Consider the following 17,257-nt stretch of genomic DNA (forward strand, 5'->3'; position numbering starts at 1 on the left):
GGACAAAGATCCTGGAATAAGAATGTGTTTACAAGCAACATAAGAAAAACAATAGATTTATCTTATCATAACCATCATTCACACAGACTGATGGATCATATTACTTTTTTTTCTTTGCAAAACAACATTATAGATCACTATAGCACAACACACTAAAGTCTCTTTGTCTTTCTTTCTTTTTTAAAAAAATCTTGCCCTGGATACCTTTCAGTAGGGCAGCTTGAACAGTTCAGCGCCACTTCCAAACCCCTCTGGAGATCAGACGATAAAATTCTTCGGCAATCAGAGACAGGACAAAGGGCTTTCTCGTGCTATTTCCATGTTTCCATGTTTGCTGGCTTAACATCATTGTGTACACGTACGACTTCAGTACATAACATCAGATGCGATGACGTTCAGAGCTGGCAAACAGAGAAACAGCATGAGAAAAGCCCTTTCCTGCATCATTTCCTGCATCCCGTATACCACAAAAGTTTGCCTGTCAAATTTCAACTAGGTCAATACCTCTGTGTTCTGTGGGGTACTCGAAGTGTTGAAGTGTACTTCTACAACAATTTTTGATGAATTATAGATATATAGATATATAAATATATATAAATAAAATGTATATACATATACATACACGTGCACACACGTTTGTATGTGTATACATACAAACACCAAATTTGAGAATAGAAGTAGGAGGAATGGTAGGCATACGAAGTAGTAGTACATTATCAGTCCTCCCATTAATTTATATAATCAGAGCAAAAATGGAGTCCCTAGCTACTTCTACTAAAATGTATCTAGAAGAAGAACACCACAACATGAACAAAAACATGTAATTGTGTTCGACAGGGTTTTAGCAGACACTTGACATGCTTCCAGGCCACAATTCACAAGAATGTAAAACTCTGCTGCAAAAAGTCACTTTGCTCCAATCTTGGCACCACCAGTCAGGTGTATCAGCATTAGCAAAAGTCGGGGAAGCGAATGGCTGATCAGATCAACTGTCCCAATGGGCAATAAAATGCTACCGGGAAACAAGCTCACCAAGAAAACACCAGCCAGTGGTCAGGACATTGCCATAGGCTGCCCATCACTATCAGTGACTGTCAAAAATTCTGCGAGAGAATAAAGGATGAAATAAATGGGAGAAATTATGGTAAAACATAAATCAGATCTCACTGATCATCAAAATCATATTATGAACTATGATTATGAAACAAATCAAAGTGATGTTATGAGCAGAAAAGTGTCACATGGCATGTTCTCAACAGCTATGCTTTCTGCATGTAGTGAGGGAGACGTGATAAAAAATTCTGACTAAAGTAAGGTTTTTGCTATCATTCAAAATTTTTAATTTTTTCGATAAAAACTGATTTTTTTCAGTTTCCTTGCTCCCTCCCTTTTTTTCAAATTCCCACAATCTCTTTTTATTTTTCTGCCTCTGGGGGGAAAAAAGAGGAAGGGAGAAAATGAAAAAAAAAAAAAACTGAAAATTTTCTGTCCAATTTTCCATTCTGATTTTTATTTGAAAAACTGAAACATTTTCCCAAGAAATAAAAAAAGATTTTCTCAATTTCCCATGAACAAAAATTACTTATTTTGACCAGCCTCACTTCAGTAGAACTTCTCATGTTTATTAGTGAGAGGTTCAGAATGTGCTTTAAGCTTCAAGCGGAGAACATCTCAAGATCTCCTTAACTACTACTACATACGTGGTAGTACACTTCAGTTGGGCCAGGGTTACCAGTGATGATGTTCAAGCCAGAAAGGGAACAAAATAAGAATAATTAGAAATACCATAGTAAATACTTACAAATAAGCAAAACTTTTTGAAGGCAACATCCAACCACTGAGGTTCAGAAACAAACATTCCCCGGGGACAAATGACCCCATAATTGCCTGTGATAGGGTTTCCTGAACTTTCTCCTAAGTATCTGATACTGGTTACTGTCTTTGACAGGATACCTGGCTAAACAGACCACAGCATGGGATTGCAGAGCTATTAGTATGTGAGTGAGGGAGAGGATGGTGCTTTTACTTGTAAACTAAGCTAATGTGATTCTCAGAATAATTGAGAAATAAGTATGGAGCCCCACAATCTCATTTTCACAGTCACATTTAGAAACATAGCTACGCTGAGCCAATTCACCACTGATGTGAGTGCAAGTGCACTGAAGCCACCAACAGTGAGCATGGCACAAAGTCCAACAGAGGCAGTTTATTTACAAGGGGGCCTAGCTCCCATTGTATTTATTTCTGTTCAGTGGGAGTAGAATGTCTAACTCCCTTAGGCCTCTTTGAAGATCTCAGCTAGTGTCCCCAACTACCAAGTGTTAGTGAAAAACATCTCTGCCATTCCCATTGTCCTTCAGATCTGCGAGTGAACACACTGAGGAAAGCTGTCTGATTGACAGCCCTGGCAACTGACAGCTCTATAAATAGAACTGCTACACCGCTCGCAGTGGTAGTGCACATTTTCCCACACTGCTCAGCCAACATGGCTCAACCCTGACTTGAAGCCAGACAGGAGTTCAGGCTCCACGCCTGTTCAGTCCCTGATCTCCATGCGCCGGCTAGTAACAATGGGAGTGCCAGTTCTGGTGGAGGCACTTGTTTGTTTCTCTACGGTTGTGGACATTGGTCCAGTGGGAACTAGAAAGAAGCACTAAACTCATCTCACATACTGTAGGCCACTGCAGACCCACATGATATTTATGACTTTTGATCACTAAAAATGTGGATTAAATTTGTACCAGTCACTCTATGTATTAATCTGAATCTATGTAAACTCTATAAGTTTACTTGACTATTTCTGTTTAAAAACATTTGCTGGAAATCAAATAATCATTTTTTACAAAAATACACCTGACGTTATTGACCTGACTCTCCCACTGAGCTGCTCTCCTGCTCAGTTGTGCTTTCTTTTGCTTTCTGAGAGCAGATGAGGTAATATTTGTTCTAACTTCAACATCTCAGAGTAAGGAGTGATGTTAGAAAAAAATCACAGGACCCTAATACAATCACTTCATGTCCTTCAAGAAATGCCACCCACCTGCCTCAATGGGTGAGGGAACTTGATGGGACTGCCAGTGAAGGAGACAGTCCCAGAAGCAAGGGAGGGAGACACTCACTCATGGCCCTCCCCATGGGAGTCTCTGGCCAGCTGGTGGGAAGGGGTGTTGATTGGCCAGCATTCCCCAGCTCCCGGGATTTAACCTGGCATGGGGGCCATGTGGAGCCTCTTTTGGACCAGAACGTCTACAGGAATGTGAAAAGGACAAGGAGAGGAAGGATAGTACAGGAAAAGATTGCTAAGTTTTAAAGAAGCCTTTTGGCATATTGTCGCTTTGGCCCCAATTTTCAGATATGGCATTCACTTTAGGGCACATGGTTCTACAGTTGTTAACGCTTCATATATGCATCTTGATGTCCGGATATCCATTTGAGGCAATTAAGTGCTGTTTTAAGCAAATGTTTAGCCACCTAACTTTGAAAATTGTGCTCTACACCAACACATAAATCATACACCAACTCATATTGCCTCTCTCTGCCTATGTTTATTCACTACCTATTGTGAGTATAGAATGAAAAATGCAGAGAGAGATGGGATACATGTGCAACCTTATCAGAGTATTTTATTAAAAGTCTTACCCTATTGCCACTAAGCTTAATGGCAAAAGTCCTATTGACTTTAAACCTGATCCTTCTGCTGTTGAGGTTTGCTCTATAGCGAACAAATATATCGCCACACCCCAAAACAACTGGCATAGCTGGCTAATAAAAAGTTGATAACTTGGAAGACACTCAATGTCACCTCTATTTTACGAGTCCCTAATTGTCCTACCCTGGAAAACACTGCATTATTACTAACAACTAGTCTCTTCACAGTCTATCACTTTGAAAAGCTTCTTTAGTACATTAATTTCTAATACTTCACAAAAGAACACTTGCTATTCTATAAGTTTCCATGTATTTGTGGCCACTCGGATTGATTAAATAATTACTGTGAAATGACTTTTTAAAAAATAATATGGATTATCTTTCTCCCTCTTCCCGCCACACACACACATAATAGGTATTATATAAGTATCATGCTTTTCCTTCTTCAGCCATTCTAAACCTCTCCAGTAACATCTTCATTCCCACCCCTTTTGGTGGTTCATGGCGTAATTGCCCTTTGGCTGGTCCTGGTCTCTCTGATTCCTTCAGCAGTAACAGCCCTGGGCTGGTTGTGGTATTTATTTCCTTTCCCTTTTGGCCACTCAAGTTGTCTCAGTTTTTAATGAAAAACCTTCAAACACTCTCTTCTGTATTTTTCCCTCTAAATATACATATATTCAGCACATCTCATCAGAACAAACACTATAAGGATTTTCCATCTTGTTATAGATCAGTTAGATCAGTGTTCTTCAATTCAAGGGCTGCGAGCCAGTGGCGGCTCCCATGGACCCTAAGTGCGGCTCCCTGTCCATCGCGCTTTCCAGCAGCAGTGGGGCTACAGCTAAGACAGGCTCCCTGCCTGCCCCGGCGCCACACCACTCCCGGAAGCAGCGCGCATGCCCCCACGGGCCTGGGGGAAGGGGGACAAGCAGAGGAGCAGAGGTCTCCGCATGCTGCTCCTGCCTGCAAGCACCGCCCCCGCAGCTCCCATTGGCCGGGAACAGGGAACTGTGGACAATGGGAGTTGCGGGGGCAGTGCCTTTAGAGAGGGGCAGCACGCAGAGCCACGTGCCCCCTGCCAGGGGCTGGAGGGGCGCATTGGCCCCTTTCAGATATGGCGTGGGGCCTGGGCCACCTGAAGTAAGTGCCATTCAATGGGCAGGTTCTGAATAGCTATTCCACCACCCAACCTGCAGCCTCCCAGAGCCAGGCCCCAATAGCCCCTCCTGCACCCCAAGCCCCTGCCCTGAGCCCCCTTCCAGAGCCTGCACTCCATACCCCCTCCTGCACCCCATACCCCCTCCTGGAGCCAGCACCCTATACCCCCTCCTGCACCCGAACACTCCGCCCCAGCCTGGAGTCCCCTCCTGCACCCAAACTCCATCCCAGAAATTGCACCCCTCACCCCCTCCTGCACCCCAAGCCCCTGCCCCAGCCCTGAGCCCCCTCCCAGAGCCAGCCCCCCATCCCCCTCCTGCACTCCAAGCAATATTACCAATAATGGCAATATTGCCATATCAACCAACAAAGAACTTGGAGTGTTCAACCGTCTGTGTCGGGTATGTGTTCAATGTGAGAAGCACATCAGCCTGACACAGACGGTTGAAGTTTTTTGCCAAAGTGGCCCCCACTTCAAAAATAGTGACGAGTACTGAGTTAGACCAATCCAAGCAGAAACAAGGAGCATTTTTTAGCTTTGCAAAACCCAAACCAGGCTTTATTTGCACAGGTGGACCAGCAGCCAAATTTTAACACTTTGGTGGGTCCATATACATGTTTATTTGATAGTTCAATTCTGTTTCAAATGGAGATGGTCCAACCAAAAGTGGGTTTTGTTTCATAATAACGGAGTGAGATCTTGGTTTTGCAGAAACAAAACCAGAGATAATTCTGATTAGAGACCCATTTATCCCAGCAACTTCTGAAATTTGGGGAGGGAAAACTGAGTAAATAATTTTGTTCCTTTTCTAGTCATGCTTCAGAGAGCTTTTTGTTTTTAAACTGATGCATTGCAATAACTGCTAGTGCTGGGCTAAAGCACATTTTTTCACAAATTGGAAACATTTATTCTTTATTTTTAAACACTGGAGTATTTGAGTTTTTAATGTAACTTATTCTCCATCAGGACTCAGCTCTGCCTAAAGCTTTCTGCAAAGTCAGTGAATGCATGAAGCAACAGTTGCATTATTCTCAAACATGCCATTAATCTCTGAGGTTGGAAAAAGGGTGAATAGCATGACAACTGAAGTACTGTGGTGCTATAATAAGCTTTTTTTAAAGGTTTTTTTTAAGGTGTTTTGTTGTTGTTTTTTTAGTCTCTCCACTGGCTAATAGAACTAACTGAAAACTTCAAATTATACTGTCTTGAGTCACTCACTTGTATCCAATTTCACATTCTTAAATGGAAATGAGGACATTCCATATATAAGAGAGAGAGTCTTTCATTATTAGGATCAAATTTGACTGTTTAAAACTATCTATTAGAACTGCAGACCAACAGTTAATTTTGTTCTCTTTACTTTTCTTAAAAATATTATTCCCTTTATGTAATAAAATCCAACACAAAGGCCAGTCAACTCCTTTCTTGTTTCAATACTTATATAGGTTCATTAGCAAAATTATTCATATTTTGCTTAAGTAATGAGAGTATTAATTTCAACGTTTAAAGGAAATGCTGTTTGCAAGTGAATGTAAAAGACATTGTACGATGTGTTGTTAAAGTTTCCCCAGCTCTGTGTTCATTGCCAGGACACAAACAAAATTAAGTCTAAAGGAGGAGGACAACAGATTTAAACAAAATCTATACCATAATCCCACCTTGTGCTAATGTCTCATAATACTCATATTCACAAAATCGCCTTGAAATAATTTCAGGGGTGAGGAATACTCCAGGGGCAATGTACTTTTCTGCCCCATCAGGGGGAAAGGAGTGCTCTGACATCAGTCCACATGGGCTAGAAGCACAGTGAAAGAGAGTACCCACATTTTTCCGCCCCCATCCCTGCCAAAGGAATTGCCTTCCATTCTTTTCTAACAGCCCTCTCTGGCAGATGGTTGGATGGTTCCAGAGGTTGCCACAGGCCTAGCTGTCTCTGCTGGGGAGAAGATGACAGAATGCAAGGCCCTTGAACAGGTAACGGCGGATTCTTTCGGCTCACAGGGCCTGAGCCAAAGCATCCTGAATTTAATAGAAAAACTCCCACTGATTTCAGTGGGCTCTAGATCAGGCTCCAACAGGTGCTGAGAAAACAACCTTCAAGTTCCAGAGTAAAATCAACACACGTGTACACACACACACACACACACACACACACACAGAGTTCTTCTATTGCCTAATTTAAATTCAAAATTAATTCACTCAAATAACTTTAACAGAAGACATTCAAATCTTTAACAAGATATTAACCCCCCACCATTGTCTCTGCTGTCTTAGAAATATGAAGAAATCCTTTTCTATTCCATTTTCTGTTAATGTCTCTCAGTAAAAGATAATGCTTTGTACAGAACAGGGATTTTGTCTACCTCACAGACAGGTGTTAAAAATAAAAAGAAAGAAAAAGAAAAAGCAGCAGCAATCTTTGTATGCAGTAGATATGCAGTTTGAATGAGGACATTTCTTCAGGCCCCCTTTATTATCACCGTATCATTAACAAAACTGCCTACAGAAAAGTAAGTCGAACCTACGGACCTGATCCTCAGCTACGATAAATTGTCAAAGCACCACTAAAGCCTACACAGATGTACCCTAGCTGAGGATCTGTCCCTATATAGAAATAATTGAAGTGAATCCCATCTTATCATCACAAATATTTTATTAACTTCTTTTACTGCACAGATACCTCATGACTAACTCAAATAAAAGCATGAGACTTTTCTTTGTACTGAGGATAGGCTACTGATGGAGGAGAAACTCAGATAAATAACAAACCCTTATCACAAATGCATTAATACAGCTTTCCAGAATCTGGATTCAATTCTGATGTGGTTCCCATTGCTTTAATAAGCCTTTCATTGGTGTCTTAAAAAGCAATAGGGTGTTTAATTATCATTATATTTTTGCCCTCCTTGTTAATCTGAGGGCTTTTTAATTCACTCTTATGACTGCTGCTCTGAACTGTACCTCAGCTACTGTCTCTATGATCTGTACTTGGCCATGAAAGTGACAAAGTGAGGGCAATACTTGCAATGCTTCTAAATTTTCCCACTGGCTTCATTACTGCTTTATACTGTTGATTATGTCAGTCAGCCAGCTTTGAGTAGCCCGCATGGTAGGCTATGTTTCTAGTCTGAAAATGGCACTCAATCTCTCAGTAAAAAAAAAATCTTGCTGGCTTTTGAGAGACCTTGAGGTACAGCTCTGTCCAAATGAAGGCTCCAATTCCAGACTCCATTAGCATTAAGAACCACTTATCAGATGCTGCAAAGCTTTATTGCTTTCCACCTGGCCTAGATAACTTAGATTCCTGAGTATACAATACTAGCGAGGATAGTGCTACAACCCTTCTTTGTTTTACAGAGCTGCACAGCTAAATACTATGTAAATGCAGGAAGTACCATACTGCCATCTACAGACAGGAATATCCCCTAATAATCATTCAGTACTAAATTTTCCCACAGCCAAGAGTCACTTTATTCTAATTTTCTCCTTTTAACATTGATGAATCACAAACTGTTTACACTTCAATGTCTCAGCCAAGCATGAACTTTCAGGCTTTTAATTTTTATAGACAAAGTTATTCTGCAGAGCTTAGGGGTACAGACAGAGAAAGAGAGAGTGAGCAGCTAGAAACTTTGTATTACCTGTCTGGTGTGGATGGGGCCTGGGGTCTTGAAGCCACCTTGACAGCTGCATTCAGAGACACTATAAGGGTCCGAGCTGCCTGAGGAGCACTTGGAGAGCGAGTCACAACCCACCACAAAGGTGTTATCCAGAGGCAGTTCCTGAATGACATGGTGCTTCTTAGGGGGCACAGGAGTCTCGGGTTTAATTTGAAAGGTGGGCTGTGGAGAGGCAGACTTGTAATGCTTTGCTAAATCTGGGCTGTCAGGCTTAAATGTGGTTGGTGTAGTGGCCCAGTTATATTTTCCCATAGTCTGTTCTTCTAGCTCTACGGGAATGTCTAAAGTGCCATTTATATGCTCATGGGCAGGATCGTCGGGCTTAGATTCTTCAATTGTCACAAAGTTGAGAAGGAGGCTTTTAGGAGAGCGCTTCTTTTTCTTCTTCTTCTTCTTGATCTGTCGGTTCTCCTGGTTCGGGGAGACCCATTCCCCACTCTGCTTGCTTTTTTGGACAACCTTGTGCCGGGGTGTCTGGCGGCATCGTACCAAAGCAGTGACAAAAATGACCAGGATGACTGTCATGGTGCCTGCAATTATAGCAATGATGATTTTGACATAGTCATTGGTCTGTGGGGTTATCTCACCATCCCCAACATTCTGTCCCACTGGTGTTTCCATATTTCTGCGCACCATCTCCTGCACGTATGAGCCATTGGTGATGGTTTCATTCACAAATAAATGCACCAGTGCTATGGTATAAAGAGACTCTGGCTGTCCTAAATCATTGACTTTTATCACCAGCCTATGTAAGCCATGATCTGCTGTGATTACCTTCTCTTTCAAAGTAATGTTGCCTGTTAACTGATCGATTGTAAACAAACCTCTCGAGTTCCCACCTATAATGCTGTAGCGGAGCTCTGCATTCATCCCTGTATCATTGTCAACTGCAAAGACTTTAGTCACCACGGACCCTGGATTAGTGGCTGTGGGAATCAAGTCATAGGAGTAGTTAGATGAAGGGATGACGAAAACCGGCCTGTTGTCATTCACGTCAACTACATTTATGGTCACTTTGGCAGTGGAAGAGCGTTGCACTCTTCCTCCATCAACAGCCTTCACCTGGAAAGTGTAAGAACCTTGTTGCTCTCTATCAAATGTAATATTGGGTCTTATTACACCAGTAAGTGGATCGATAATGAAATTCTCTCTGCCATTTAATATAGAGAGAGTAACTGCAGCATTCTCTCCAGAGTCAGCATCAGTAACTGTGATGAGCCCCACTGTGCCATACATGGGCAGGTTTTCTGGCACATAGAAATTGTATTCATTGTGGGTAAAAGCAGGGCTGTTATCATTCTGGTCCAGAACTGATAGTGTCACAGTAGCATTGGTCTGCAATGGTGGCATCCCATTATCCCTAGCCAGTACAGTGAAGGAGTACCTGTCCTGCTTTTCCCTGTCCAGCTTTCTTACTGCTGTCAGAACTCCTGTGCGACGATCCAGGTTGAAAATGGGGGGTGCATCTGAACCCAGCATATAGCTGATCTCAGCATTGCGTCCACTGTCTGCATCTGTGGCACTGATCTTGGTCAGCTGGGTACCAGGAGCATTGTTCTCAGGAATGGAAAGTCCTATGACAGGCTGTGTGAAAACTGGGGCATTGTCATTCTCATCTTTGATTTTGATCAGCAGCATTGCTGACTGATTTAAGGGAGGTTTCCCTGAATCAGAGGCCACTATTTTAATGGCATATTCTCGTGTAGCCTCATAGTCTAGAAATGTGGCAGTCTCCAATAGAAACTGGTTATCAAACACTGGCTTTAACCTAAAAGGGACATCATGGTCTGTGAAGCAGGTAACTTTTCCATTCAGATCAGCATCCTTGTCCATTACTGTAATCAGGGCAATTTTTGTATTGAGAGGTGCTTTCTCAGACAGGAGCACAGTCCCATTCACTGGATTGATGATGTATCTTGTGTCTATGGATGGAACATTATCGTTAATATCTGTGATATTTACCGTCACTGTTGCTCTTGATGGAGTTGAGCTGCCATCACTTGCCAAAACAGTTAACTTGTGTACGGGTGACTCCTCCCTGTCCAGTGGTTCCTTAATTGTGATGAGGCCAGTAGTGTTATCTAAGGCAAAGAGCCTTTTGGCCAGACTGGAGATCTGATTGCTGAAAAAGAAGTGGATCTGTGCATTTGAGCCCAGATCGGCGTCAGTGGCATGGAGCTGAGAAACTGAGGTGCCCACTGGAGCATTTTCTGGAATGCTAACTTCAATGTCATTTTCCTTAAAGACTGGGCGATTGTCATTCACATCAGTAACTGTTACTTGTAGGATGGCTGTACTGGATCTGGGAGGTGTTCCACCATCTTCAACTTTAATCTTCATCACATATGTGTCTTTCTGCTCCCTGTCCAGGATCTGCTGGACAATCAACTGTGGCCACTTATCTCCCTCAGGTGTTTCAATTATATCAAGTCCAAATACATTTTGGCCCTAGAAGACACAGAAGGAAGAACATTTTTTATTATGAAAATATATTACAAATAGATACACACATCTTTACTGTACACAGGGATCCCATGAAAATACCTTTATAGGTGTATTTATACTTTTACTGCTAGATTAAGCCTTTAGCCTTTGCCTTAAGTACAGGGCTGTGTGTACCTGTGCCTCCCTAGTAGCAGGCCTGAGCAGGAATGGTGTTTCAGAGCATCAAGGTTTCTTTTACAGCTCCAGCTCAAATTACAGCAACTACTGAAAACATATGGCTCACTTCCTATTTTACACCTAGCTGGGGGGTGGGGGAGAAGGGGAGAAGATGTCAAGGCTCGACTTACATCAGACCCCATGCTCACAGAGGGGCAGTATCCACAGGGCTAGGGCTGTGCCCCACAACAAGGCTGGACCCAAGATTTGGGGAGGGCAAGCAAAAGCACGGGGGACTTAATCCCCAGTTCAGCAAAGCAAGACAAGCGTACAACCGGTAGCATTTAGAGAAAAGAAAAACTACACCATATTGAAAAGGGGATTACCACATAATTTAAGATTCAAGTGGCACAGTCACAACTGAGACATGTTAGGTTATTAGAAATACATGAAAATCAGGAAGAATTATTCCCCTTTTCATCACTATGTATTTCATATTTGCAGTGAAAAATACATTCCAAGTGTGAAAATAAGATGATTTTCTTATGAATAATATCATAGGACTATTGCATTTACACTCTGAGTAATAAGATCCTGTAATAGGGTGTGTTGAACACTTTATGCCCTTCTTACAGCAAGTAATGCATTTATATGTGCAGACACTGTAAAAACACAGCTTTTCCTCAAACTATGGGATGGACAGAGTGGTCTGAAAGTAATGTGCTGTCCTACAGGTGGGAGACTGGAGTCTGGTTCCCACTGCTGGTATCTCTCTGAGCCAGCAGATGCTGGAAATCTTGCAAAGGGAGCATATACATCCCCTAAGGAGAAGGAAGTGATTAGCAATGATCAATAGCAATCTGTCTGACTGATGAAGAATAGTGTTGACAGATTCCAAAGGGAATCCTGACAGCCTTATCTCCCCAGAAGGATTGGGCCCATAATGCAGGCATTGAAGATGGGAGTGTAACATGGGTGAAAACGGGGGCTCAGTGAAGCTCAGATAGGATAGGGGGAAGAGAACAGTTAGGATTTTACGTATTTATTTGTTTTTAAGAACATTAAACTCTCGTTATGCCTGTCATGTTTATAGTCAGAAACTGTGCTGCTGACCTAGCCCTTGCTATACTCATGATGGGACTGCTTCTGCCACCCTTACTCACACTGAGTAGTAACTTACTGCATGAGTATCTCCATTGGCTTTAATGGGTCTACTCACTTAGCAAGCAGCTACTAAGCATGAGTAAGGGTGGCAAAATTGGACCTTCTATAGTTTTAGTTATTCATTTTAATTTATACACAAATTGCTAAAAGAGCATCTCTCCATGGCTCTCGATTCCGCCAATAAAATTTATAAAGACAACTGTTTGTTTAATTTACAACTAACTTTAACCAGATGTAAAAATGAAACATCAGCTCTTCCCACCTACATCCTCATGACACTCCCAACCCATCACCAAAGGTTAGGGGGATGAGATAGACTTTGCAGTGCACACTACAAATCATGCAATTTAGGGTATTTAACACTCTGCGTGGGAGACGGGTTTCCAGTGTGGAGGATTCCACATTTGGAATGGTTAGTAAGAAGCAAGACTACATTGTACCCTGCTACCCACAATTAAATCAGTACCTATATGGGCCTAATGCTGCCTTTGTGCATCTTCCATTGTCATAAATAGTACCAGGGCTGTTGCAGATGAGGGCAGAATTTGATTCTATCCATTGCAGCAATCATTTCTTTTGTGGAAAAGCTGCAACATCTCCATTTCAAATAAAATAACCCAACTCTCTACCCCTGGTACAGTGTCTGTCACCCCAATAAGTAAAGACCCATGGTGATGTATAAGAGAAACATGGATTGGAAAACAGATCTTTAAAGTTATGAAAACAAATGTAGATCTTGCTTTTTCACTGGAAGATGAGTGAAGAAACCAACCTTGCTAAGTGTGTCCGAATCAGGTTCCATATGCTATGAACCAAAGGGGTTAATTTCTAAAGCAGCGACCCCATGACAGACCTTCTCTTTATTAAAGACAAGTGAATCTTCTCCCTCAATGATAGGATTATCATGAGTAGATTACTGCAGGCAACCTTGCTAGCAGTTGTTTAATTTGGACTAAGGCTCTTATTTGTTGCAAAAATGCTGAATTAAATAAACTGCTCTTTCAACACTGATTTCCAGAAAAACCTAGCAAGAGTGGGGAAAAAAAAGTCAGCTTTCCTTCAGTTCTTTATTTGCACACAAACTGACAGATGTGCATTGATTATTCTGTCATTAGCTCCTGCAACTACAACAAACACTATATACATACTTTTAATTCATGAAAATGCATACCCAATTTAGCTTTTCTTTAACTATCACATATGACAAGAGACACATTTTTCATTATAGCATATGATTTTGGCTTAAACATATAACTTCAGTTCCCTGTCACTAGCAGTAAATTGCTGAGGAAACAGCAAAAAATCCAACACAAATTAGAATCTTTACTGAAAATATCAACATTTTAACAAAATGTTTAATGCAAAATTGCTACCATATAGAATACCATACCATATATGCTACCATATAGTAATAGGGATTAAGTAAATACAGAGTTCTATAGAAATTATTCTAAAAAAAATACCAAATATAATAGAGAACTAGCTCTTCTATGCAATTTTTAAACTGATCTACAGCAATACATAGAAAATTACATTCCTGTTATATTAGAGTATGTCTACACAGCTGCCGGGAGCGAATCTCTCAGCCCTGGTTGCCAGACTTCTGATAGCAGGTCTCATGCTGGTGCGCTGAAAATAACAATGTGGAAGTTCGAGCTTCAGAACTTCAGAGCCTGAGCCCGAACATAAAAGCAAGGTCTACACAGCTATTTTTAGTGCACTGGCACAGTCCCTGCCACCACATCTGTTGGCCCCAGCAGCTGTGTAGCCATACCCTCATAGGTTAATTTTAAAATGGTAAAGAGAAGTTATTCACCTTTAAACTCCACAGGATCAGATCTTTCCATATGGAGTGCAGACTCTTAGGCCTGATCGACATTACAAGTTTATGTCGAATTTAGCAGCGTTAAATTGAATTAACTCTGCACCCGTCGACACAACAAAGCCATTTTTTTCGACATAAAAAGAGCTCTTAAAATTGATTTCTGTACCCCTCCCTGACGAGGGGATTACCACTGAAATCGACATCGCCATTTTGAATTAGGGTTAGTGTGGACGCAATTCGACGGTATTGACCTCCGGGAGCTATCCCACAGTGCACCATTGTGACTGCTCTGGACAGCACTCTGAACTCGGATGCACTGGCCAGGTGCACTGGAAAAGCCCCGGGAAGTTTTGAATCTCATTTCCTGTTTGGCCAGGCGAGCTCATCAGCAAGGTGACCAGGCAGAACTCATCAGCACAGGTAACCATGCAGTCCCAGAATCAAAAAAGAGCTCCAGCATGGACTGAACGGGAGGTACTAGATCTGATCGCTGTATGGGGAGACGAATCTGTGCTATCAGAACTACATTCCAAAAGATGAAATGCCAAAACATTTCAAAAAATCTCCGAGGCCATGATGGACAGAGGCTACAGCAGGGACACAACACAGTGCTGTGTGAAACTTAAGGAGCTCAGACAAGCGTACCAGAAAACCAAAGAATCAAATGGACACTCCAGGACAGAGACCCAGACATACCACTTCTACGCTGAGCTGCATGCAATTTGGGGAGGGGGGGCATCACCACTACCCCACCCCTGTCCGTGGACTCCGATGATGGGGTACTCTCTGCCATGCCTGAGGATTTTGCAGATGGGGAAGATGAGGAGGAGGACGAGCTTGAGGCGAGCACACAGCACACCGTTGTCCCCGACAGTCAGGATCTTTTTATCACCCTGACTGAAATACTCTCCCAACCCAACCACGCCGGAGAAGGGACCTCTGGTGAGTGTACTTTTTTAGATATAATACATGTTATAAAAGCAAGCATTTTTAATGATTAATTTGCCCTGAAGACTTGGGATGCATTTGTGGCCAATACAGCTACTGGAAAAGTCTGTTAACGTGTCTGGGGATGGAGCGGAAATCCTCCAGGGACATCTCCATGAAGCTCTCCTGGTACTCTAAAAGCCTTTGTAGAAGGTTTCTGGGGAGAGCAGCCTTATTCCGTCCTCCATGGTAGGACACTTTACCATGTCATGCAAGTAGCAAGTAATCTGGTATCATTGCATGACAAAGCCTGGCAGCGTATGGTCCCAGTGTTTGCTGGCACTCAAGCAACATCCATTCTTTATCTCTCTGTGTTATCCTCAGGAGAGTGATATCGTTCATGGTAACCTGGTTGAAATATGGGAATTTAATTAAAGGGACATTCAGAGGTAGCCGTTCCTACTGGGCTGTTTGCCTGTGGCTGAAAAGAAATCCTCCCCGCAGTTAGCCAAGCGGTGGGGGGGGGGAGCATTGGCGCTGAGCTGTTCGCATTTGGCTAGCAGGAATCTTCCCTGATACTAGCCACACGGTGGGGGGAGGGGTAAAGCGATCAACCCAGATAATTGGATGTGGGGGGGTTAGTTTGGTTTCTGCTGCTGCACGTTAACAGGAAAACCGAAGCACTAAATGGTCAACTCAACGGGCTTTGCTTGGTATGGGAAAGGAGGGCGCTGCTGTTATGAAGGTTGCAGAAGCCGAAAGACTATGGCTTACCATGGCCGCCTGCAAGCCAAATTTTGTTGCCTGGCACTGCGTGTGTGATCTCTAACACCAAAGCCGTAGGCACTCAATATAAGATGCAAAATGCGACCTCGTACCAAAATCACATCTCTTATGTAATGTGAATAGTGTTGTTCACTGTGAAAGAGTCTGTAAAATATATCTTTTTAAATACTTTTTTTCCCTCCCGCAGCTGCAAATGTTTCAAGCCTCCCTTCTCCATCCCAAAGGCTATCTCAGATAAGGCGGTGAAAAAAATGCATGCGCTATGAAATGTTCTCTGAGCTCATGCAGTTGTCCGGCACTGACAGAGCTCAGCAGAATGTGTGGAGCAACCCAGTACAGGAAAGCAGCCAATGAACATGAGGACAGGAGGGATGATCAAGATGAGAGGTGGCGGCAGGAAGATCAGAGGAGGCAGGATGCAACGCTGGGGCTAATGGGGGAGCAAACGGACATGCTCCGGCATCTGGTGGAGGTTCAGGAATGGCAGCAGGATCACAGACTGCTGCTGCAGCCCCGGTTTAACTGCCCTCCCTCCTCCCCAAGTTCCATAGCCTCCTCACCCAGATGCCCAAGAACGCGGTGGGGGGAAGGCTCGGGCACCCAACCACTCCACCCCAGTGGACAGCCCAAGCAACAGAAGGCTGTCATTCAACAAGTTTTGAAGTGGCCTTTTCCTTCTCTCCTACCTTCCTCCCACACCCCACCCGAGCTACCTTGTGAGTTATCTCCCTATTTTTATAATTAATTAATAAAGAATAGATGTTTTTTAAATGATAGTGACTTTATTTCCTTTGCAAGCAAGCTGTGATCAAAAGGGGGAGGGCGGGTAGCTTTCAGGGAATTTAGAGGCAACCAAGGAGGTGAGTTTTCATCAAGGAGAAACAAACAGAAGTGTCAGACAGTACCCTGCTCAGTCATGAAACTGTTTTTCAAAGCTTCTCTGATGCGCAGCGCTTCCTGCTGTGCTCTTCTAATCGCCCTGGTGTCTGGCTGTGCGTATTCAGTGGCCAGGCGATTTGCCTCAACCTCCCACCCCGCTATAAACGTCTCCCCCTTACTCTCACAGAGATTGTGGAGCACACAGCAAGCAGCAATAACAATGGGAATACTGGTTTCGCTGAGGTCTGAGCGAGTCAGTAAACTGCGCCAGCGACCCTTTAAACATCCAAATGCACACTCTACCACCATTCTGCACTTGCTCAGCCTATAGGTGAACAGCTCCTTACTACTGTCCAGGCTGCCTGTGTACAGCTTCATGAGCCAGGGCATTAAGGGGTAGGCTGGGTCCCCAAGGATAACTATAGGCATTTCAACATCCCCAACAGTTATTTTCTGGTCTGGGAAGTAAATCCCTTCCTGCTGCCGTTTAAACAGACCAGAATTCCTGAAGATGCGAGTGTCATGAACCTTTCTCGGCCATCCCACGTTGATGATGGTGAAATGTCCCTTGTGATCTACCAGTGCTTG

The 17,257-nt window shown here is 43.0% G+C and overlaps 1 protein-coding gene across 2 annotated transcripts in view; it reads right to left on the reverse strand.

Annotated features, from left to right (window-relative positions):
• Positions 1-17,257, reverse strand: part of PCDH11X (protocadherin 11 X-linked) — a 1,025,787-nt gene that overhangs the window by 857,522 nt on the left and 151,008 nt on the right. Inside the window, exons 5-6 of one of the 2 annotated variants that reach the window (XM_084638912.1) lie at positions 8,449-10,935; positions 18-401 (exon numbers count right to left, since the gene is read on the reverse strand). In XM_084638912.1, the coding sequence (XP_084495038.1) occupies positions 396-401; positions 8,449-10,935 (2,493 nt within the window). In that variant the 3' untranslated portion in view covers positions 18-395. Of the gene's footprint in view, positions 1-17; positions 402-8,448; positions 10,936-17,257 lie in introns of those variants that run through there. The other variant, XM_084638911.1, reaches the window with a different exon arrangement.

The sequence above is a fragment of the Lepidochelys olivacea genome (assembly GCF_965140295.1).
Source record: "Lepidochelys olivacea isolate rLepOli2 genome assembly, chromosome: 9".
NCBI classification, from domain to species: domain Eukaryota; kingdom Metazoa; phylum Chordata; order Testudines; family Cheloniidae; genus Lepidochelys; species Lepidochelys olivacea.